The sequence below is a fragment of the Macrobrachium nipponense genome, chromosome 2 (genome assembly GCF_015104395.2).
Source record: "Macrobrachium nipponense isolate FS-2020 chromosome 2, ASM1510439v2, whole genome shotgun sequence".
NCBI lineage: Eukaryota > Metazoa > Arthropoda > Malacostraca > Decapoda > Palaemonidae > Macrobrachium > Macrobrachium nipponense.
The window spans coordinates 79,335,035-79,359,601 of NC_087201.1; the positions used below are offsets into that span (position 1 = coordinate 79,335,035).

The 24,567-nt window shown below is 38.6% G+C and overlaps 1 protein-coding gene across 12 annotated transcripts in view; it reads left to right on the forward strand.

Annotated features, from left to right (window-relative positions):
- Positions 1-24,567, forward strand: part of LOC135220695 (ecotropic viral integration site 5 ortholog-like) — a 431,521-nt gene that overhangs the window by 308,006 nt on the left and 98,948 nt on the right. Inside the window, exon 1 of one of the 12 annotated variants that reach the window (XM_064258090.1) lies at positions 918-1,372. The exons of the other annotated variants lie outside the window; for them this stretch is intronic. Coding sequence (XP_064114160.1) covers positions 1,329-1,372 — 44 coding nt within the window. The 5' untranslated portion in view covers positions 918-1,328. Of the gene's footprint in view, positions 1-917; positions 1,373-24,567 lie in introns of those variants that run through there. 12 annotated transcript variants of the gene reach the window in all.

Consider the following 24,567-nt stretch of genomic DNA (forward strand, 5'->3'; position numbering starts at 1 on the left):
ACCAAGTTACTTTTCACAGTGCTTCTGCAAGTCATCAATAATAATAGTCTCGTAGTGTAAGAGGTGGGAATTGCTTAGTATTTTAAACGAAATAGTGAATTAAATTTAAGTCTTAAAAATACGGGATTGACTTCAGTTTGACTACTGTGATAGTTTGATTTTGAATGATGACGGTACTAAGTGAAATAATTTTGTGCGTAAAAGTTAACGTTTGTGATTCTCCGTCTGAAAATTAATATGATGTGTTGCATGAAAATATTATTTTCTATCATCTAAGACAACTACACTGGAAAAAAAGCTTTTCTTGTGAAGAACTTCATCCCAAAGTCACATCAAGATAAATAAATAATGTCAGTGTTCAGAACTCGTGCAAAATATTATTTCGAAATATAGTAGACCTTGATTGGTGATGCGAGATGTGAAAAGTATGAAGTATTGTAAACGTGTGATACTACTACGTCCATTTTCAACGCTTCGTGTGTTGAGAGATTTTATGTTATGGCCAAGATATCTTAAGAGGAGCGGAGATATGCATGAAGTTTGAAGCTGCCCTGGCTGTTTACTTTGACCTCAGTGAGTTGTTGAATATAATCGCGACGACATTCATACGGTGCTGTTTTACAAACAATGGTGCTACTCCCATAAAAGTGCCACATAAAACAATTCGCTCCCTTCAACCACGAAATATGTTCTCATACAACTCTGTGTTGCAGTAGTGCCTTCCAAAGCGTTGTAGTTTCTTAAGTATATGATACTATTTCGTAGAGATTGTAAAGGCCCCTTTGGAGACATTGAAGAATTTCGTCAGTGATTGTCACTTCTCAGGAAGTTAATTTTCTACATCTCTGTAGACGTTTTAGACAGCTTCATCGTGCTTGCGTTGGTTGCATAAGCTGGAGAGTTTATTTAGAATCGGAGAAGGTGGCACTGTTTGCCTTTTCTGCATTTTCCTTTGCGAGGAGGAAGGCATCTGGTAACGTTACCATTGGGAATCTAGTGACAGACATCTTGTGCGTCATTCCTCCTCGAAGAATGATCTTATCTGCTGTGCGTCGTCTCTTAATCTTTCGGCGAATGAGAAAAGATCTAGTACCGGACTGTCGTCGAGTGGAAGTTAGCACAAGTTTGCGCCATTGAGGGACGGTATAAAATGCATCGGCGAATGAAGCTGGGCCGTGGTTTGCGTGTTCGGGAACTATTAAAAAACTTGGAAGATCTCGAAAGGAGAAAAGAGGCGGCTAACACCACTCCGCAGATTTCAGCTCTGGGACGAGAGATCCTTGAAGGAACAGGCTAAAGCTGATAGGAGCCTGAGAAATAGGGAGAGGATGAGGAGGTGGAACAAGAAGAAGGATGGAGGACTCCTTAGGCAGTAAGTACTATACAAGTCTCTCTCTCTCTCTCTCTCTCTCTCTCTCTCTCTCTCTCTCTCTCTCTCTCTTTGGGGGGGATAAAAATTTTATCTTGGGAATTGAGATCAATTCTAGAATATTACTATGGTAAATTCTTAATCTTGAATTTTAGCACGAAAATAATCTTTCCTTTTCAGTCAAGTTCAGATAATCACAGTATACTGATTCTCATATTTGTTCCGGTATTTCACTTTTAAGAAACTATCAAGAATACAAAACATTAAAAAAATTTTATATGCACAGGCATTATGTTTCAAAACATTAAATCCATCAGCAGAAGGAAGAACAACACCTGAAAACATATCCGATTTTCAAAAGGTTTTTTTCTTCCTTGCCGTTTTGATGTCATATTGTTTACCTTAATTAACCCTGTTGAATTTTCCTCAGCAGTCAGGTGTATTTTGGTCAGTCAGTTACGTAAAATATACTAGAACAGTTTTAAAATGAATAGGAAAATGGCATCCGTCATTCGAACATTTTATCTGATTTAACCCTGTATGAAGAAAAAGACCATTTCGGAAAAAAAAGGGTCCATATACAGGAAGTGCAAATAAAAAGTATGAAAGTAACTCATCTCTTTCCACAAAATTATTCTAGCTTCATTAGTGATATGCAGTTTTGCGTCAGGAAAGCAAAAATCGCTAAGAAAATTGGTTTTGAGTAAGGAGTGAAGAGTTGAATGGGAGTGTCGGGAATGACTAAAGAAAGAAAGAAAAAAGAAGACGAAGCGGTCAGCGAAAAGAAAATACGGGGTAAAAGGGAAATGGCGGGGGTGGGGGTTAGGGGGTTGTAGCAGTCTTTCATTATAGACTCCGTCATCTGGTTGGTTTACGTTTGAGCAAACCAGTCGATACCGAACAAAGACAACCTATTTAGTGCCCGAAGAGACGACCTCAGGAAAAAGGAGGCGAGATATTCTGCTCGGCGGCGCGCGGTTGCGTCGCTGCCAGGTTCTGGAAGAGGAGGGGAAGGATCTTATTTAACAGGATTAAAGGATTCGGGAAGCCTGGAAGGAAGGTAATACCGCGCGATTTAGAAAGACACTTCGGTTCAGATCGAAGAGGTCTCCTTGCCCAACTTCCTCCTTTGCGGTCCCTACCCCTACCCCCTTCCCCCCCTGCTCAGATACCATTATGACGGTCAATTACTGGTTTGCATAACGCTTGTCTCCAATTCTTGAAAGGGTTTGCTTTGCTTCGCTCGGTTATTGTGGCAGAATGTGCCTTTTAGTCCAACATGGAATACCTGAGGAAAATGATGGCATTAATTTTCTTCTGCTTTGAAATTACAGGCGGGAAAAGGAACGTCTACTTCGTCATTAGTGTATCCGAAATATTAATATAAATTGTATTTTCTCAATCTCATTTTCGTGCTCTGGTGGACTGAAGGGTCTTAGAGCCTTCACTCTGTCGTCACATGAACACACTCTTTACGCAATGTGCAAAATTGGATGTGTAGCCTAAAATATGTAAGCAACATTGGGTACCTACACTTGGCTGCATATGTACGGAACACCCCTGTAAGCGTGTTCTTTTCCTTGCGCCGCCTCATTTTGAGTAAACAATTACAAGACATTTAGAGGAGACATGACAATTTGCGGTACCTGTCTTGAACTGTGCGAGTCTGTTTCTCTGTCCTGTGCTTGTTCATCATTTGTCCTCCTGAGGTTGCTCGTCGTGTCATTCTTCCACACCCAGGTGTAGAAGGTGCAAGGAAAACCAATCGTTCATTCATCATTGTCAGCGTTGATGGCTAGAGAAAGTATCTTTTAGTATTAATATTTAATAAAAACTCTTGTCCTATAAAATTTTTTTAAAGTCGTGAAAGGCTAAAACCAGTCGATATTTCGTTTCCATTTCTAATAGAACTATTAACTTCTGATGTTGGAAGGCTCTTTCATCCCAACATTACCTTTACTTGGTAGTTGAACTAATGAAGCCGACGAGAACTGGAAAATTGAATTTTTCAAGAGGCGCTCTCTCTCTCTCTCTCTCACACACACACACACATACACACACACACACACACACACACACACACACATATATATATATATATATATATATATATATATTATATATATATATATATATATATAGATATATATAATATATATATATATATATATATATATATATATAGAGAGATAGAGAGAGAGAGAGAGAGAGAGAGAGAGAGAGAGAGAGAGAGAGAGCTAAAAATACGTACCCTGTGGTGAATGTGAAACTTCAAGTAACTTAGTGAATATAATGATGTTACCAGACTGCAAAGGTCCAAGGGACAAATTAACATGAAAAAATCTGAGTAAACCATAAGGAATGAAGCAGTAAGCATTAATGTCCCATAAAATCTATGCACTGGAAATGAGATTGTGTCATCAGCCTCCTGTAGACGCAATGAAGATTTGTGATCCGGAAGCGAAGAGCCGCCGAGTGAAAAGCTACTTCTGGCAAGAACACATTTGAGTTCATAGAAGACTGAGCGCAACTTCCTCCGCAGGATACTGCACAGTTTGGTGGTATTTTGCAGTGTAACTTTTAGTTGTATTTTTTGAAAAACGCGATTTATTTTTATTACAATCTATTATTTTTATGCAGAACGTCGACGATAAAGATTATTATACTGTAATATTAATCATTCGTTTGTTTTATGTCAGGTTAAAAAAAAAATTTGACCTTTCTCAATTACCCTATAATGTCCTTCCTCTGATTTCAGTTGTGTACAGTTCATAGCCTGAATCAGTCTTTTCTAGCGACTTTAGGTTGTACCAATATGTATTAGAAAAAACGTAATTTTTTTTTTGTTTATAGCTTTCGCGATGAATAAAGAGTTCATGATTCAGTGTGGCTGGTCCAAAACCTTTAGTGATGGTTTACACTTTGGAATAATGATAATCGAAGTCATTTGGTGTGTATTGCCAATGCCAGCGTTTTTCATTACCTTTATTTTTTTACTCCTATGTTTAATTGATTTTGTGGCGGCTAATTAAATTACCCGGGTAAAGGATGTGGATCACTTTGTTTTAGGGGCGGATTGTAGGTACTTGACAAAGCAGTTGAAAGACTTCATTCTAATACACGTATCACCCTTTTGCCTCTGTGTTGTTGAGAAACCGGTGCACTTCAGCCTAAACTGCTCAATGATTATAATACGACAATTGCTCTGTCGTTGTTATAGACTAGTGGTTGGAGACGACAGGTCGAGTGTTGAAAATTTGGAGTTTACGGGTAGTTTGTTCTTAGCATTTACTTGGGGTGAAGTTGGAGTTCACAAGAATTTGGAGGGTTGCTATGCGGTGGTGTCATTGGCCTGATATTTCCTCTTGAGTATTTTACAAGATTTTGATGACTGACGCTTGTCCAGGTTTCTTGTGGCGCGGGCGTGGACAGACATGCCCGGGAAACATTAATAACTACATGCGTCATCATGGCTTTGCTCTCTCTCTCTCTCTCTCTCTCTCTCTCTCTCTCTCACACACACACACACACACACACACACACACACACACACACACACAATTGGTGTGCCGGATGTCTACTATAACTGGTCAGTACAATATAGAAATTTTTGTTTGCTGGATTTTTGTAAACTGGCTATTTATGAGATGAGATAGAGTTGAGTGGTGTTCAGGGTGATAAAATTATTTTTTTTTTTGCTGATATTTACGGTTTATTTTATTTATATATACGGGTTTTGAGATGTTCTCAAAGAAGGAGCTGTTTTTCGTAAGGAAACCCGGAAGGCTTCTCTTAAAGTAGAACGATGTGGGAGGCTTGATCCCATCGAAAATTTCGTCGTAGAGGCTGGTTCTTGGGGTACATAATGCAATCTCTCTCTCTCTCTCTCTCTCTCTCTCTCTCTGTGGTGTGTGTGTGTGTGTGTGTGTGTGTGTGTGTGTGTGTGTGTGTGTGTGTTTCTAGTAAAGGAAAAAAGGAACAAGTTGAGAGCGTAGCGTGGTGGCGTGATGTGCCCAGCAAGGAATAGAACGCTGGAGAGAAATGAGGGCTAGAATATTGAATGTCGTGGGAATTTGCATACCAAATAGAAATGTATTTTCCGTGTTAGTGGAATGCGTTGTGCGTAATGCTAAAGGCTGTTCTGGACGCTCTTTGTATTTTTATATTTGGCCGAGGTGAATTTCCCGAAGATGAGCACACCGAGATGTGGGTGGAGTGCGGGAAATCGCAGGTATCGGCAAATGTGGAAAGTTCGAGAGCTTTGGCAGTGAGAGTCCTAGTGAAGAAAGATGGTGCCGAGCCTCATCCTAAAAAAGACCGTAAGGTAAATGAGAGCTGATACGAGTTTCCCTTTAGCAGTGGCATTCATTTTCCAGAGGTAAATAACTGGTCCAATTTGTCCATCCTTTGCTCTCGGGAAATGGTTGTTGGTCTGTCTTTGATGTTTTCCGGTGGAAAGTGAACGCCTTTTTTGCCTCTGCGCTAACTACTTGATTACAGACGTTAATCACGGTATTTGTAGCATCGCAGGAAATTTATTTTGTTATTTTAATGCCGGGATGGTTTCTCTTATCGTACAAGAATGAGTCAGACGCTGAAAAGTAACAGAAGTTGGCTGAATGTAAATTCAAAACTGCTTCTTCATGATGGACAGTACTTGCTACTAACAGAGAAAGGATTTTACAGGGATGTAACATCAACCAAACAGACTGGTACCAACACCTTCACATTTTTCGTTCAGTAAATTACAAGAAATAGGGTCGGTGCAGGGCTGCTTGGGGCAATCCTCTTGCTTTGCAAAGTAAACGAGTTAGTCTCAAGGTGGGAGCAATTCCCATCCCCAACACCACCCAAATCCCTCCCCTCCTCCTCCCCCTCAATAAACCGTCTGACGACTCCCCGGAATCACCGACCACTAACATTTATGGTCGCCCATCCCAAGGTATATAGAATACCTTGGCCCATCCTAGGCCTCTGCTTTCTTTACGGGCCTGAGGTGACCTGGCTGGAAGCAGATCTAGACGTTACGGTTTGATAAGGCAATAACCTAAAAGTTTCCGTTCGGATTTACTAATGGATTGATTATGAATAGTGCGTCATATCTCAAAGAACACGCTGATGGGGCGTTATGATAACGTTGCAAGTTGAAATTCAAGCACTCTTATATGCACACACACTCGTATCTCGTACAAAAACCCAGTAGTGAGGTAGCGCATTCCATAGAAAAACGTCGAGCATTTACTCATAATTCAGTTATGCATAGATATTGATTTTTTTTTTTTTAAATACGAAAGCCATAGAACAGGTAGCTTCACGGCCTTATAGGGCACAGGCCTGGAATGGAAAGAAAGGAGGGAAGACTGAAGACCATCCTCCTAGGGAAACGATGGGACTGGATTTGAAAAGAGCGAATGTCGCTGGGATCGGTTCCCAGTGAATAAGTTAAATTGGGTTCTAAAGTTTAGGGCTCAGTTTCGGTATTCCGTCGCCGCTGTTGAATGATGCTTCAGGCGTCAAGAAGTATGACAATTCCCATATTTACATCAGTTTCTCATGGATACTTTTAAGGAATGTTCATTTAGACTGGTATACAGACGCCCACGCGCTCACATTGCTTGTTATCAGTCGCTCGGGAAAAGTTCTTCCCTCATTTGGAGTAACGTGTCCTGAAAGAAGGCTTGTCGTTCTTCCTCCCGACTCATATTTCGAGTTGTCACTCGAATCAAAACTCTCGTCGGATGCTTCGAGAGAAAATGGAGAACTGCCGCAAGTGGAGGAAAGTGTGGGGGGGGGGGGGGGGGGAGCCGTTATTGTCTGGAGGCAACGTGCAGGTTAAAGATGAAAATATGCAGTGAACGGGAGAATAAGTATTGAAAAGAAAACTGTTTGCGTCGGTATATTAATTGAAAGGCTTTCGCTTAAAATGCTTGTAACCTGCATGTAGTCTTAGATATAACAATTAATTGTTGGTATTCATGGTGGGCGTAAAATATTACAGGTTTAAAGAATAGCGGAGAACAAGGAAACAAGGTAATTAAGCCTTCATCAAAGGTTACGTCCGTCCCTTGGGTTTGCTCTCTCTCTCTCTCTCTCTCTCTCTCTCTCTCTCTCTCTTCTCTCTCTCTCTCTGATATCAATAGATTTCCCTCCGGTTCTTTCGTCTTTAACGCTTCCCCTCGATAAGTATTTTTTCCGTTTTCGTTTTCTGAGGCGGGTGTAACGCCCCTCCATCAATCCTGAACGCACTTCCACCGGCTCTCTATCCTTCTGGGACTCTTCTTCCACTTCCCCCCACCCCCCACCCCTTGCATCCTCGCCCCATTTCACCATCCCCACTAGGCAATCTTTGAAGCAGTGACATATATTGATAAATGGAGGACCATTAAAGGGACGCCGCAGACTGTATTCAGAAACACCTCGCCTGACACCTTTTATTTCTCGCTGGCAACGTACATACTATACGGTCTTCGTTCACGCTGGCGTAATCCCTCCTAGTGTAATAATGAAAAATAAAATAAAATAATCTCTTTATTATTATTATTATATAAAAATTTCAAGCATCCCGAATTTGACCATCCAGTTTCAACAGCGTAGATTGTCCATTTTTACAGGAAAGAATAACAGTCACCAAAATGAAAGTTCCTGTCAATGAAAATACAGGAGTACTAACAATAAAAAAAGGCTGTACTTTTGCTGAAAAGCAGTCCTGCCCCTTTCCTCCCCATCCTTTTGACTTGCATGTCTGTTGCTTGGACGGGTCCCAGTTTTAAAGCGAATTAATTAAGTGTTGACACGGGGACGTCGTCTTTAGGCTTTTGCGCCATGGTCCCGTTTCCTGTAGAAGACGCTCTCGCCGACTGAGGCCAAACATTGGGCTTTAATCGTATTGTTAACGAGTAAGTCGGTTTGCTTGTTTTTATTCGTCTGGCTGGAAATGAATCGCCAACTCCCACGCTGCTGCAGTCTTGCACGAGAGAGAAAGTGAGTGTCTGGTTAGGCAAGTAACAGTTCGATTGTTGAAGGACACGAGTACAGATTCTTTTTTAATAATATGCAGTGAATGAAAGCTGTTCAGATGGTTTTTATAAAGTCGGTCGAGGGAGCCATACAAATTCTGAATTTTTTTTTTTTTCTGTCTGTCTATCTGTCGATCTGTCCATTGCCCAATCTATCGAGTGTCGTTTCACCGATGTCACAATTTGGTTGGCTTGTATTTTTCTCATCGTAACATAACGAGGAAAGATTGAATGAAAATAATTTGTTTTTGTTGCTAAATCTAGGTAGATCCTTTGATGGTTCGAGTAAAGCGAGTATATTTCTATTTACAAAGGAACATATTGTTTTCTTTCTGTTGTTTGTTCGCATGGCACAGCTAACATCGGCGCTGTTACTAAGTGGGTTGTGACCGGCAAACGAAGATTTTCTCTTTAATAACGTCGTGTTAAAAAAATCTCGTATACATACACACACACTCACACACACACACACCACCTATATAATTTATATATTATTTATATATACTAATATATACACATTATATATTATATATATATATATATATATTTTTTTATATATATATATATATTTATTAAATATTATATATTTGGTTTTTTTTTATTATATATATATGTGTGTGTGTTGTGTTTTATATATATATATAGTAATATATATATATATATACACATATACATATCTATATATCGAACTACAAATGCCTTAAATATCTAATTCGCTCTACCTTGGAATTTATATATTTTCATATTTTAACAAATGAATTAAGCGATAGTATTGTAACGAGAATTTATCGAGCGTAATAGATTGGCGATCGAGAACGCCGACCGACCTCTCAATTCTAGGACTGGCAGTGAAGCCCCAAACCACCCCGCCACCGCAAGAATCACGGTAATGTGATAGACTTATATACATATGTATACACGTATGTATATATATATGTTATATATATATATATATGAGACCTGATCTTTCGGTCATTTGTGGGTTCGGGATATGAAGAAAAAACAGGAGAGAGCTAAGTTAACATCAGTGCGATGTAGGACATGCAAAAATAACAATCGAGGGAACGTTTAACGCAGGTGTATTCTTCTCAACTACACAGGTGGCCTGTAATTATTATTTTAACTATGCTAGTGCACAACTGGACGGCAGGTTAGACTGTTATTAACACTACATGGTGACACACGGCCGACGGGAATGAGACTGCGGGGGCACTGGGCAGTGGGCACTCGTCTCGACCCAGTCTGTGCTGTAGGACCCGCTAACGAACTGATCTGACCGATCGGCAATCTGTTTCAAATGCCCCCTTTACATCACATCGTTATGCCAGAAGCTGATTGGTTGTTCTGGCTCCTTAGACACAAGGAGCCAATCGCGAAGGGATAAAGAGATGCGTGGCACTCTTTTGAATTGCCCAAGCCACGCCAATTTGTAACGTCTTTGACGGTTGACTTACACTTTCGCACATACACACACTATCACTTGTAACGGTTTCACGGGATTTCAGAAAATCACTGAGAAAGCATATTCAAAATTGTTTTGAATCAGCTCATATATACGTATATCTTGTGTTTGTGTGTGTATGTGTGTGTGTGTGTGTGTGAGAGAGAGAGAGAGAGAGAGAGAGAGAGATTCCTCAAAACATGATATATGTTGATATGCATTTTCTGTGTGGAAGAGATGTGGGATTGTAGGCCCCAAGATTGTAGGCACCAAGACCCAGGTCACTCTCTGCTTTTATACAGATTTAATCCTCTGCGATTATTGTAGCTTATCAAACTAAAGCTGCTGCGAACTTGTTGGTACATTTCATTTCTGTATACTAGCTCGCAATTAGTTAAGAGGATAATGGCGGTAGTGTTGTCAGGCGGCCCCTTTGGAAATGTAGATGCAACGTATAATATTGTCAATTTGGACTTATGCTAAAGGACTGGCGCATATCACAAGAAATTAACAATTTTGTTGCTTGGATGAAAACTCAGTACATACGAACACACAAACTGTTAAAAGGCCACTGACTCCTGCAAAGAATAATTGTTCCTTTTCATAAATCTTGTATTTGCAGGACACCTGACCTGGGTAATTTGGCTGGTAAGTTACTAGAAAAGAGAAATGGAGGTATTGGGACCCTTTTGTATATGTACAGCTGGTTGAGGTAAGGTGTATGAAGCGGCTGATGTTGTGAAAGTTTTAACAGTGGTTCTTCATCACTGAATTAAGAGTTGGTTGATAAAGGCCCATAATCAAAACTGCTGGTTGGAGAAGAGTGTATATATATATATTATATATATATATCTATATAGGTATATATATATATATTATATATATATATTAGAATATATATATATATAATATATATATATATATATTTGTGTGTGTGTGTTATCTAGAGGAGGTTTTATTTTCAGAAAAAATTACAAGCTTTCCAGTACTAATTGGAAAGCTTGTAACTTTTTATGAATAGATATCAGTTAGATACCATCGTGTTTAAATGATATCCTGTTATAATAGTATTAATGGAGTGAACAATAGTGTAAGTGATAAAAGTGACATATAAGTGTGTGTGTGTTTTACAGACAAATACTGCAACTGGACCTTATGAAGTCCAGTTATAAAGGAAAAGTGTACATACAATAAAGAAAGAAGGGGCTGATGGTTGGTTTAGCGTTGGACCTGAAACTGGTAAGAAGCAACTCTCCGAATCCCGGTTCTGGTTCCTCGGAATAAAGATAAAAAGAGAAATCAAACCAATTACACTCTTGAAATATCACACGGTTTCTGTCATGTTGTTAGAGCTGACATTTATGGTGTTTTGTGGGGATGTATTTGATATATGTTATATTCAATTCCATTTGGTTTGTTAACTTTTGTAGGCCATACTGTATCTTTTTAAAGAGGATTTAGATCGGCCTTACGGCATTTTACACTACGTATTTGGTTTTCGTGAATGCATTTTGCTCGTTCCTAATTGAAAGGTCTTCGTTGGTAACTTTTCATGGCATATAGTGTGTAACATATGTGTGATTTATTTTGACAATTTTAGTAAATGAGTATTTGCCAGTTTTCAAATCTCTTCCAATTTGACCTGTTTCTTAGAATTCCCTACTCGTCTTCAGTTCAGTGTAAGCCCAAGTGTAAGCCTATGTAAACCCGAATCGCAGAGGGATCCCTCTTTGGGAGGAAATGACTCGAGTTAGTTTCTAGCGAAGGACCTTCTTGGGTCCTTTCCCCCTCCTCCCCCTAGTCTCGTCGAACATCCTGCGACGGATTAGACCCCAGTGCCGCCGTGCTCGCAACTTCTTATGATAATTGTGCATTGATCGACAAGGGACGGACGACCAGTGTCAAGTGGTGTCCGGGGGCTCTCGGGAGACAACGGATCTGTAAAAGGGGAGGCGAGCCGATAGGTTAAAGGCCATTGGAGTTCTTGGCGGCAGGACGAAATAGGGGACCGGAAGGAAGGCCTGACGAATGGAGGAAAGGTTAGGCGAGGGGAAAGACCGTTGGGAAGAGGGAATAGGTAGAGAGAGGGAGGTCGAAAGGATAAATTCTAATAGAAAGGGAAATCGAGATGGGGTTTAGGAGTGAGGGACATGCGAAGGTTGCGAGAGGGACTGTAAGGGATTTTCGAGTGAGAGAAATGACGGAATCCTGCATTCACCATAAATAGATATGTAGATAGATAGATAGATAGATAGATAGATAGATACAATCAGATATAAAATAAGGATGGGAGATGTCAAGAAAAAAAATGAAAATAGCTATGGGTGTTGGTAGGTGAAGATGGAAGTATATCGGAGAACGGAGGATAATCAGTAAAGAGTGCGTATTAGAAAAGGGACAATTAGAGAGAGCAGGGTAGATGCAGGAAACAAGTGGAATCAAACTGCAAAATCGAATTTCAAAATTTTCGGAAGGAGGCCTGTTCCGACAGGGAAAGAGAGGCGACGGAAATCTTTGTCAAAAAGAAAGGAACTGGAAAAGGACAAAGGAATGCATAAAGACTTACACTTTCAATAGATAACTAATTGGCCAGGGTTTTCAAAAGGATTCCAGACAGTTCTTCGTCAAGGGTCCCATGTCGATGGAGAGCAAGATTGACATCTATCTGGAAGGGTTCCGTCTCAGCTCAGTTGTATATATTGTGGTGATTTCTCTGCTTGACCCAGTTACACAAGACTGTGTTTCAGTTCTCTTGTAGCCCATTAACTCCCTATTGTGAAGTTCTATACAAATCCAAGAGTATGGGCCATGTATTCATAATAATGTAAGTATGAGAGAGAGAGAGAGAGAGAGAGAGAGAGAGAGAGAGAGAGAGAGTTAATCACACTAATGGTGATATAATGTACCTTTGGTAATAACCTTCCTTGAATCCAACACGCCATCATAGATGACGCCATTGCAGACCCAGGAATATGCAAATTTTGGAGTGCTTATTATACGGCACCATTTTGCCTTTGCCCAGGATCGGCAGGGATGGCTATCCAATCTCTGAGAGTGCCATTGCTATCAATGCCGCCGGTGGCTGTGTAGCTCGCTGGGATTAATGTGGGTCGCCTGACGATTCTTTATATTCATAGATTTATTTATTTATCTAATTGTTTGTTCTGGTGCCAATAAGATAGTGTCGTCCTGTAATCCGTGTGAATGATGTGTTTTAATGTATCAACTTGGATTTATCAACTTAGGTTTATCGAGATGGTTTCGATGACTTGTGATTCCTCTCTCAGCGAAATACTGTTGCGGAAAATGCACCTGAAAGATTCTCTGGCTAATTATACAGATTTATGGAGATTTCATAACCTGTTTTTTGGTACCGTTATCTTTCTCTTTATAATCTCTCGGTAAGATAATGGACCTTCATCTTAATCATCTTGGTAAGGGTTATGTAGATGTCTTGCACATTAAGAGTATTAAAGGAATAATACAAATGCTATTAATGTATCTACCGGGGGAATATCCAACTTGGTGTCTTTTATCTGCCCTGGCTTGAAGGGCCTATGGTAGGAAGTGGGAAAGGACAGATTTTAGTTCGGTACTTCTATGTCTTTACTTTACACTCGTTTAATTTACACACACACACACACGCGCACACACACACACACCACACACACACACACATATATATATATAGAAATATATATATATATATATAACATATATATATAAATATATATAAATATATATATAATATATTAACTAATTATATATATAATAAATATATATATAATATTATATATATATATATATATAATATTATAATGTGTGTGTGTGTGTGGTGTGTTTATATGTACGTATATGCATAGAGAGAGAGAGAGAGAGAGAGAGGAGAGCGAGAGAGAGAGAGAGAGAGAGAGAGAGAGAGATTCGGATGATTTACAATACCGGGGGCTGGAATTCAGTTATATTTTTTATTTGATGTTTATGAATTGTTTTATACGCGCCGGAGTTTAGAGTTTTAAAATATGCGGTATCGCTCTAATGAACCTTAAACGACCAAACTCAAGCCATTCACTGAAATATAAACACACATCAGTAGGTTTAATGTAATGGACTCATAAATTTCAAAGAGAAAAATATGAACATTTTTATGAGGTGACGCTATTAAAGGCTTTTGTGTGACGTCACAGGAATCCATTCCCCCCCCCCCTCTCTCTCTCTCTCTCTCTCTCTCTCTCTCTCTCTCTCTCTCTCTCTCTCTCTCTCTTTTCGTCCCGGAGTAATAAAACCTTGGATATTGAAAATACAGAAAAATGACCTTTACTGACGGGTCATAAATTATTTGGTGCTGAATATTGATTTCACACTACACTTCGCGTTGCTCATGTATTATTTATTATGGAAATCATAAATGATTTTTTTTTTTGGTGAATGTTTTAGGGAACCTGTTTGATAAAACCTGCACTTGTTCTTTTCTACCACTAAAAGTGTTAAGTATGTATATCGTCATGTTAACCAAGATCTTTAGACTTTACCTTGATGAACTGGAGTGGAGTTGCTGTATTGAATCGTTTTTTAAAAATACACTGGTGTCTTAACTAACCCTTGTGTGTGTTTGTATGTGTGTTTGTGTGCGCGCGCGCGCGTTTGTGGGTGCGTGCGCGTATGCTTTTTATCATCGGTAACTTCAGCCAGCCAAACTTCCATCACCAGAATTCATTAGAGTTTGTGAGTGGGGAGACTTGTGATAAGTTTTGCTATCCCACCCAGTACTTGGCAAGTAAAAGGAATTTGAGTTTTATTTTCTTTCGAGGTGGCTTTCATGTTTTCGCTGTATAAAAAGAGAAGGAAAGAAAAAAGTTTTATCCTGCTTTGAAGTTGACTCCCTGATAGGGGAAGGGTTAGCGAGAGATCTCCAATCACGACGGGACTTTTCACTTCACTTTTGACGAGTTCTTTTTTTCTATGTGAGGAGGAGGAGGAGGAATGTTTCCCTCATCAGCGAAAAAATGAGTGAAAGGGAGACTTTTTCTTTTATGATAGAGAACCAGTTTGAGAATCGGCAAGATGTCCTCCTTGTCTGAATGAGCGTGTTTTATGTAGCTCTTTCAATGCTGAAAGCTTGTAAGCATAATTCCACGGTCAGTCAGTTTGGAGGGGCTGTTGAGCCCTTATTCTTAGGTACGCTGCTTATGTGAGTTTTGCCTCATTGGTGCACTGCATGCATTACTTAGAGTTTTTTTTTTTTTTTTTTGCAGCGTCCCTTCGGCCCGTAACTGCAACACCTTTCATTCCTTTTACTGTACCTCCGCTCGTATCCTTTTTCTTCCATCTTACTTTCTACCTTCTCCTCACAATTGACTCTGTGCAACTTGGAGGTTTTCCTCCTGCGACACCTTTCAAACCTTTTTACTGTCTATTTTCGTTTCAGCGCTGAATGACCTCATAAGTCCCAGCGTATGGCATTTGGCCTATAAAATCTACATTTCATTTTCAGTTCCCTTTTCATCGATAGGCACAAAAGGAAACGCAGTTTGTTATGCTTTTCCTGTAAATCAGAGCATTTTCCAATATTTCTCTCGCCCCTCTCCCAGCAGCCATCCGAGATCTCGTTGTCCCCCGAAAGGCAAGACTGAACGAGAAAGGACCCTGCTGTTATAGGCTCTCTTTGCCAGGCCTCGCCTTTTAACCTTTCCCCTTTCTCTGGGTGGGCTCGCCTTTTTCTTCTTCTTCTTCTTCTTCTCTCCATCAGTTTGTTTTCGGCCGTTTCATTAATAAATCATTTTGGAATCTTGCCAATAAATGCGTTCGCATGGTGCAATCACTGCGTCTTTGAATGCAGTTTTGTTTATGATATATATATATATATGTATATATATATATATATATATATATATATATATATATATATGTGTGTGTGTGTGTGTGTGTGTGTGTGCGCGCGTGTGTGCGTGTGTGCATGTGTGTGTGATTATAATTATAATACTTAGCACGTGATTCATTTATCACACATCCACAGGTTAACAAAAATAAGGAGCAGGGTGTAGGTCCTGACCAGTTTCAGGACCTACACCCTGCTTCTTATTTTTTCACTTGTGAATATATGAATATATATATATATATATATATATATATATAGAGATAGGATATATATTAGTATATATATATATATAATATAGTATACGTATATACATATATTACATAGATACATTATATATATATATATACGTATATATATATACATACATTACATATATATATATATATGTATATATATATATATATATATATATAATATTATATATATATATTTGTGTGTATGCGTGCTGACTTGGAATCAGTGCTACGTAGGATACAGTTCTCATATAATGTATTTCGAAACGAGGAAAACTAACAAAACAAAAGGATTATTTTCTAAAGCATACATAAAATTGAATATCAAAGAACAGAAAAATGAGTAAATATAGCCATACGAACAGGAATCCAAACGGAAAGGTCACCGTTGTCAAGGCAATATGGAGTTGATCCAAAGGCTTTGTTGTAGTACATATAATCATCTCTTTATTACTTGCAATCAATTGTCAGCGTCCTTGGAGTTCAAGAGCTTATTTTCGTCACCTGTTGTTTACATGAAGGATATTACGTTTTTGGTAATGAAGATCTCTCATTTTTCTATCTGTATTTCAAGTGGAGGTAATGTATAAGGTAGGACGTCGAAACAATTTTACACAGTGTCTCTTTATTAAATGTTTGTTGACATAAGGATGCGCGTGTGGCAGTGAGAAATTTCATGCATACATATATACATACATACATAGTCACGTCATTTTGATATAATAAATTCACACTGGCCTCAAACAATATCAGTTCATAATCAATATGAACTTTTTTTTAGTAGTTCGTAATGTTTACTGCAGACCTTTGCTGTTTAATTGTAATATATATTCAGCAACTATAATTACACAACGGCCTCCGTTCAAATACATCTGTATCTTAATGTTAAAAAAGAAATTTGTCTTATCGGTGATGTACGTAGCTTTAACAAGCCGTCATATCCTATGTGTACTCGCCTGAGTATTCATGCATATATGAGCGCCTCAGTGGCGTGGTTGGTTTGGTGTTTGCTTCTCACCTCGGCGGTCGCGGGTTCGATTCCCGGCCATTCCATTGAGGAGTGAGAGATGTGTAATTCTGGTGGTAGAAGTTCACTCTCGACGTGGTTCGGAAGTCACGTAAAGCCGTTGGTCCCGTTGCTGAATAACCACTGGTTCCATGCAACGTAAAAACACCATACAAGCAAACAATCGTGCATTTATGTAAGTACATATTTAGTTATTTTTTGGCATATACAGAACTTAAGGGATTTACGTTGTATTTGGCAATTTTCGACTTTGCAGGGCAAAATTTATGGTGGCTAAGGTAATGAGAAGAACTGAATTAAGCTGTTCACCTAAAGAGTGACATCCTCCTGCTTCCGTGTTCAATCTGTCTTCTTATTCACTATGATGGTAGATTGTCATCTCCTCATCGTTCTGTTTGTTACGTTCAAGTTTCCAACTTGGGAAAGAGTGTTTCACATCTTTTACGTATCTACTTTTACTACGCATGGAATCCTTCTCTAACATTCGTCTCCATTTGGTCAGAATTTCATATTGAAGACACGCCGCTTGTTCTGTCCCCACCTGAACCCGAAAGAATTGGTGACCACGCCAGATAAGGCATAATATTATACGAGCGCACGCACTCAAAGCAGCTTTTGAAGTGTCTAAATTGCAGTTGTACATCCCTATATTTCAACATCGGTAATCATGGAATGTTACATTTGCTGGTTTAACTGAACTCGATATAAATTTTATTTCGATGAATTTATGCTAGGATATTTATTTTTATTGAAATAACTGTACAGATATGATATATTTTCGATATATTTTAACCCCGGCAAAAGGCTTTGATATGGATAGTTATTATGCATGAATTAATTTAAGCATAGCCCTTTCATGTCTCTTAAATTATGGTGTGAATTTGGAACCTGCGTGATCTACCTGTCCTGTTTCAGTACCCCTAGAGCAAGCAGTTTTAATGGATATCTTTCTTGCCCTGTTATGACAGTCTTCACGTCTGTTATTATTTTAGAAATATTGTCAGATGATAAGATGATGATTGTTATTTCAATTTTTTTCGTGAATCATGCTCAAGTTTGTTTTCATCATTCAGAGGATGCTTATCATATCCAGGAAAGTGAGACGTTCCTTCTATGTGAAGGATAAAGTAATTAGGCTGCAAGAAATAACTTCATCCATTTTTGCCTTCTTCCTGGGAATACAATTCCATTTTCAACCCCTTTGAGCCATGTTCAGAATCCCGCGAGTGTTAAACTGAACATTTGGCCTCGTCTGCTGTAGCGTTTCCTTAAGCACAAGCCATTACTTCTCTGTAACTCTCTGGGAGTCATGCCTTGATTCCTGAGATATTTCCGAGAAATTATTTCGCCGGCGTTGAATTCGCCTGCATCACTCTTACTCTGGTCATTTCCTTCCTTTCTCTCCTCCTTTCTCTCTCTCTCTCTCTATCTCTCTCTCTCTCTCTCTCTCTCTCTCTTTACAACTTCTACAGTAAAAAATATAAAATGGTCAGAAATTAATGAAGAATTAAACAAAGATTGGGATAACATTTTCGTAAGTGATGACATAAGGGTAAATACGGAGATATTATATAAAATATTGGAGAAAATAGTGGAAAAATATATACCGAAGAAGAAAAGTAAACATCATTCATGCATACCAAGAGACAGAAGGATCTTGTTCCAGAAAATCAGAAAGTGGAAAAAAGGTCTTTGCAAAAGAAAAAATGCATGGAAAGTTATAGAAATAAAAAGTAAGATAGAAAATGATGCAGACAAAAGATTATACAATCAAAAGAAAATGAAAAACGGGACTTGGAAGAAAAACAAAAAACCCTATTAAATATCAAGCAAAACCCCAAACTATTATACTCATATGCGAAGAAGATGAATAAAGAAGAATAGAAATAGGCCCTCTGAGAATTGAAGGAGATTAACGAATGAAAAAAAGGAAATTTGCAACATATGGCAGAACGATATAAGAGAGAATTCACCCCTAGAATAGATAATGAAGATAATGATATAGAAGTAAGGGATGAAAATAGTGAATATTTAGCTGACATAGATATTAATGAAGCTGATATTGTGCAGGCTATTAATGAAATTAAAAATGGAGCTGCTGCAGGGGGCCTGATGGAATTCCTGCTATTTTGTTAAAGAAAGTAGTTCATTCTATCGCAAAGCCACTTGCAATATTATTAAGACAAAGTGTAGATACAGGCAAGATATATGATGAGCACAAATTAGCATATATTACCCCTACTTTCAAAAGTGGATCAAGACTAGAGGCAAGTAATTATAGGCCTGTGAGTCTAACATCACATATTATGAAAGTGTATGAAAGGGTAATGAAAGAAAATATATTATGAAACATTTAATAAAAAATAATTTGTTTAATAAAGGACAACATGGTTTCGTACCCGGAAAAAGTACACAAACCCAACTGTTAGTCCACCGTGAGAACATATTCAAAAATATGAAAGCGGAAATGAAACAGATGTGGTTTATTTAGACTTTGCAAAAGCTTTTGATAAAGTAGACCATAATATATTAGCGAAGAAAATTAGAAAAACACAATATCGTGGATAAAAGTAGGAAGATGGTTAAAAGAATTTTTACACAACAGAAAACAGATGTTATTGCAAACGACGAGAAATCGGATGGAAGCCAAGGTAATATCCGGGTGTGCCGCAAGGTACGGTGTTAGCTGCAATACTGTTTGTTATTATGATTGAAAGACATAGACAATAATGTTAAGGATTCGGTAGTGAGTAGTTTCGCAGATGACACAAGAAATAAGTAGAGAAATTACTTGTGATGAAGATAGGAACGCTCTACAAAGAGACCTTAACAAAGTATATGATTGGGCAGAGGTAAATAGGATGGTATTTAACTCTGATAAATTTTTGAATCAATAAATTATGGAGACAGAGAAAGAAAGCTATATGCATATAAGGGACCTAATAATGAGACCATCACACCAAATAAGGAAGCAGTTAAAGACCTTGGGTGTGATGATGAATAGGAACATGTTATGCAATGATCAAATAGCAACTCTGTTGGCAAAATGTAAAGCAAAAATGGGAATGTTGTTACGGCACTTCAAAACAAGAAAAGCTGAACACATGATTATGCTTTATAAAACATATGTTCGTAGTCCACTTGAATATTGCAATATGATATGGTACCCACACTATCAAAAGGATTATTGCACAAATAGAGAGTGTACAAAGGTCTTTACAGCTAGAATAGAAGAAGTTAAGGACCTAGACTACTGGGAAAGACTACAATTCTTAAAATTATATAGCTAGAAAGGAGAAGAGAACGCTTACATGATAATTCAGTCATGGAAACAGATAGAAGGAATAGCAGAAAATATCATGGAACTAAAAATATCAGAAAGAGCAAGCAGAGGTAGATTAATGTGCCCAAACTATACCAGGAAAAATAAGGAAAAAGCACACAGGACATTAATCCACTACGCACCAGCATCGATAATGCAGCGTCTATTCAATGCGTTGCCAGCTCATCTGAGGAAGGATATCAGGACGTGAGCGTAGATGTGTTTAAGAATAAGCTCGACAAATATCTAAACTGCATCCCAGACCATCCAAGATTGGAAGATTGCAAAACATTACCGGAAGATGTACTAGCAAAACTCTGGTAGACATTAGAGGGTGCCTCACACTGAGGGACCTGGGCAAACCCGAACAAGATGTGGAGGGTAAGGGTGTAAGGGCTCTCTCTCTCTCTCTCTCCGTGGTCACACCTGCTTGCGTCATTTCGATCAAAGTGAAATCATTAAGTTTTGCAGTTCAGTAGCTTCATCTCTCTCTCTTTCTCCCTCTCTCATACGCTTATCCGAAATTCGTTTTGACCTTATTATCCTTTATCGCTGGTGATGAATGTCATTATTGTATGTTGTGCTGAGTCCAGCATTTCTGGTTCTGTTCTTGGTGCATCAGACATTTTTTGAAAAGTTATTTTCTTTCCAGAATGATTAGTTTTGCCCAGAGAGAGAACACCCATACCCTCTGAGTTCACACGAAGCCCTGTTTACAACCTCCCGTGTCGCTTAGGGCGGGTAGAGCCGTCATTGCACCTCATGCAGTGCACTGTAGGTATTACCTAATTAAAGTTCTTTGCAGTGTCCCTTCGGCCCCGAGCTGCAGCCCCTTTCGTTCCTTTTACAAAGTGCAACTTGGAGATTTTCCTCCTGTTACACCTTTTAAAAACCTTACTCTCAGTTTTCCTTTCCACGCTGAATGACCTCATAGGTCCCACCATTGTGCTTCAGCCTAGATTGTATGTTCTATCTATATATCTTATTGCACCTCCTTTCAGTTACAGTGACATGCAACATGCAGTTGAGCGCTGTTGGTTGCTGTACCCCGTTTTACCGAAGTGGAAAAAATTGGGGTTATTTTGAAAATGATCCTGAACACAGTTATGCAGCCGAACAGGAAGGTTCTCGCTCTCCGCACCGCCACCTGCAACCTCCTCTTTAACTAGGTCCGATGTCTCTTCTTCTTCTTCTTCTTCTTCTTCTGTCTCTTCGTTTACAGACTGACTTCACTAGAAACTTAAACTTGCCATCTCCGGCTATATCATTTCGCATCAGTCTTGGTTTTATTGAATTTCGAACAGGGCCCGACTTTGCCAACTTCTAACTTTTTAAAACTCGGGGGAGTGTTTTATACTTGTGGGAGCTTTCTACGCTTTCCTGAGACACTGTTTTCAGAACGCGCGATACCTCTCGGGAGTGTTCGAGATTGTTGCTCGTCATAAGTGACTACTGCATTTGCTATGATGCTCTCCACGATGATATGAGCTGGTAACGTAAACCAGGCTGTATATTATGTTTGTGAAAACCATTCTTTTTCCCCAATTAGGTGATTACACTTTTTCATTCAGATTTTGGATGTGTCATCGGTGCTCTTTCATTCTTTGCTTTTTTAATCATCTTCCTTCGTGAGAAAGGAAGGGATATTGGTACCGTGCCAGTGATTTAATATTACAGTATCACTGACTCTTACCCGAGCCCTGGCTGCGGCGAAAACACTGATTTTGTAGGCATAGCCAGGTTGATCGGATAATGGAATATACCCTGCTTATCTTTCTAATAATACTTCTCCTTTTTTCAGCAAGATTTTATTGAAGCCATCTATAGCCCGTTCTCCACAGAAGAAATAAAGAACGTTAGTCGTTAATGCCCCATTCTTTGCTGGTCTGGATTATATGAATTTTCTTTTCAAGGTTTCATGACACCTTGAGTAGTGTTATCGTTGTATTTGACTGAATGGCTTCCTGCAAAATCTACCAAGTCAATTTTGTGAAGTTCTTTCCCTTGTCATAATATTCTCCAGAACTGTCTTTGCTGCTCATATTGGATCCTGAACTTCGTCATTCCTGAGAGAAATGTTCTCTCTTGGGCCAAGCAGCTGCTTTTGAAACACTTTCACGCGTTATCCTTCTCAAAACCTACATTAATTCAGTATATTTTACGTTGAACTTTTGGTAATATTCTAACTACTACTATATGCGCACATTGTACCTCCGAGCGTACAGAACTTCATTATGAATCATCTAATTGACATGCAAAAATATTATTGGGAATTGCTGAATGGATTACCTAGCAGAAACAACATGGGCAACGACTGTTGCAATAATCGAGCAAGGAAGTCATCCATGCGTGATATTTAATAACACAAAGTGTTTTGAGTTTTGAGGCATTTGAATGGAAAAAGAACTATTGAAAGCAATGTCACCGAAACAATTCTGGAAATATTGAATTTTGAAGTATCTTCACCGAAGAAAATCTGGAAAGGATTGAAACTAGTGTGTAAGGAGATATTTGAAGGAAGCAGATTTTGGTAAAACATTAAACAAAAGTCAAGGTTTTACGATGTGGCGAAAGCCACAAACGGAAGTTGGTGACCGACTTCCCCGACTTATTAAAGTCTTTAAAATAAAAAACTGATTTCGATTTTTTTCACAAGCTCACTGTTTTCATATCGCATTTTTATTTAAGGGCACCCACGTAACGAACTAAGGACTTCGAGCTTTTTGCGAGCCATGTCTATTAAATAATATTTTTTTATTTTCACATATTAATCGATATATTAAACTTAAGAACAGACAAATAAAATTCATTACGTTAATGGACCATTGATCGACTTACTTCTCGGGAATTATGCCAGACTTTCTTTAAAAAAAAATCTTTTTGAAGAAGAAGAAGCTGGGAGGCGTCCGGGCTAAAGAGGTAATTCAATAGAGGAGCGAGATGGCTATCCATAATAGAAAGGTCTGCAGGAGATTGTTTTGGAATCCAGCGGCTCCGGTCATTTCATTGTCGGTGCTTCCCGTGATTCCTCCTCTGACCTTCGACGACCTATAGTCTGTGGGAGCGGCAGCAAAGCACAGGCAAATATGGACGTTACCTCTTGTTAGAGAAATCGTTATGTATTCATTTAATTGCTCTTGATCATTTCTGCGCGCTGAATATTTCGTTTTTCCCTCCATTTGTCTAAAGCTAAACAGTTGTGGTTCCATACATGAAGGACCATCGTCATAAATTAGCTGTTGAATTGTACATGAAAACCAAAGAATTTTTTTATGATGCATACTTCATTTTAATTTAATAGAGTTTGTGTATAAAATTTATTTTTGTAGTATTGTCATGTTTTTAAGCGTCACTTGAGGAATCCCATGATGTTCTCCAAACGATTTTACGTAAGAGTCAATAAACTGGAAGGGAGATTTCAAGTGCAGTTTCCTGTTTGGTAGTATGGGCAATATGTGTGTTTTGTTACGTTTGCATTTGAAGTACAAATTTGGAGATGAAATCCCTAAGGTCTGACAGTTAGGTGGGTTTGACACCTTGCAAACCGTCAAGATTGCAATTTTATTTTTCGGCATCCTACAAGAGTAAATGGGATTGCCTTTGGCCTCAAGGAGAGAGCATTCGTGGCTCTTTAAGGGACTTGGCTTCATACCAAGGAGTTTATAGGCTCCATTAGCTGCTCCTTTGCCTCGGCTGACATACTGTGCATTATTCCAAGCTAATGCCGCTTCCTTCCCAGTAGTGTCTATGTTATTATACGTACATGTTACTGCCACCTCGATAGCCATTAGGTATATAAATGGGTTCGTCTTTCACATTAAGCGGGATGTACTGTGCAAGTTTTCTGCACGTGTTTCATCCTTGATGACGCGTAGAACTGAGGAACTTGCTAGTGATTGCTCTCTCTCTCTCTCTCTCTCTCTCTCTCTCAATTACATGCAGTAGCATTATTGGTGATTATATATATATATATATATATTATATATATATATATATATATATATATACATATATGTATATATATATATACGTATATATATATATATATATATATATATATATATATATATAACACAAAAAATACGCACATACATAATACACAAATGTATTTATTAGTAAACAGTTAAGTACACATGCTACCTGGATGCCTTCTCAAGAAACCTCCTTGAAAAAAGTGAAAACCCATCGTGCTTCATTTTTCTTTTTTGAAAGTTGGGGAATTACGATGCCCGAAATTATTTTCGGAGGCGGTTTTAACTTGGGTAATGGGTCTGAGTCCAC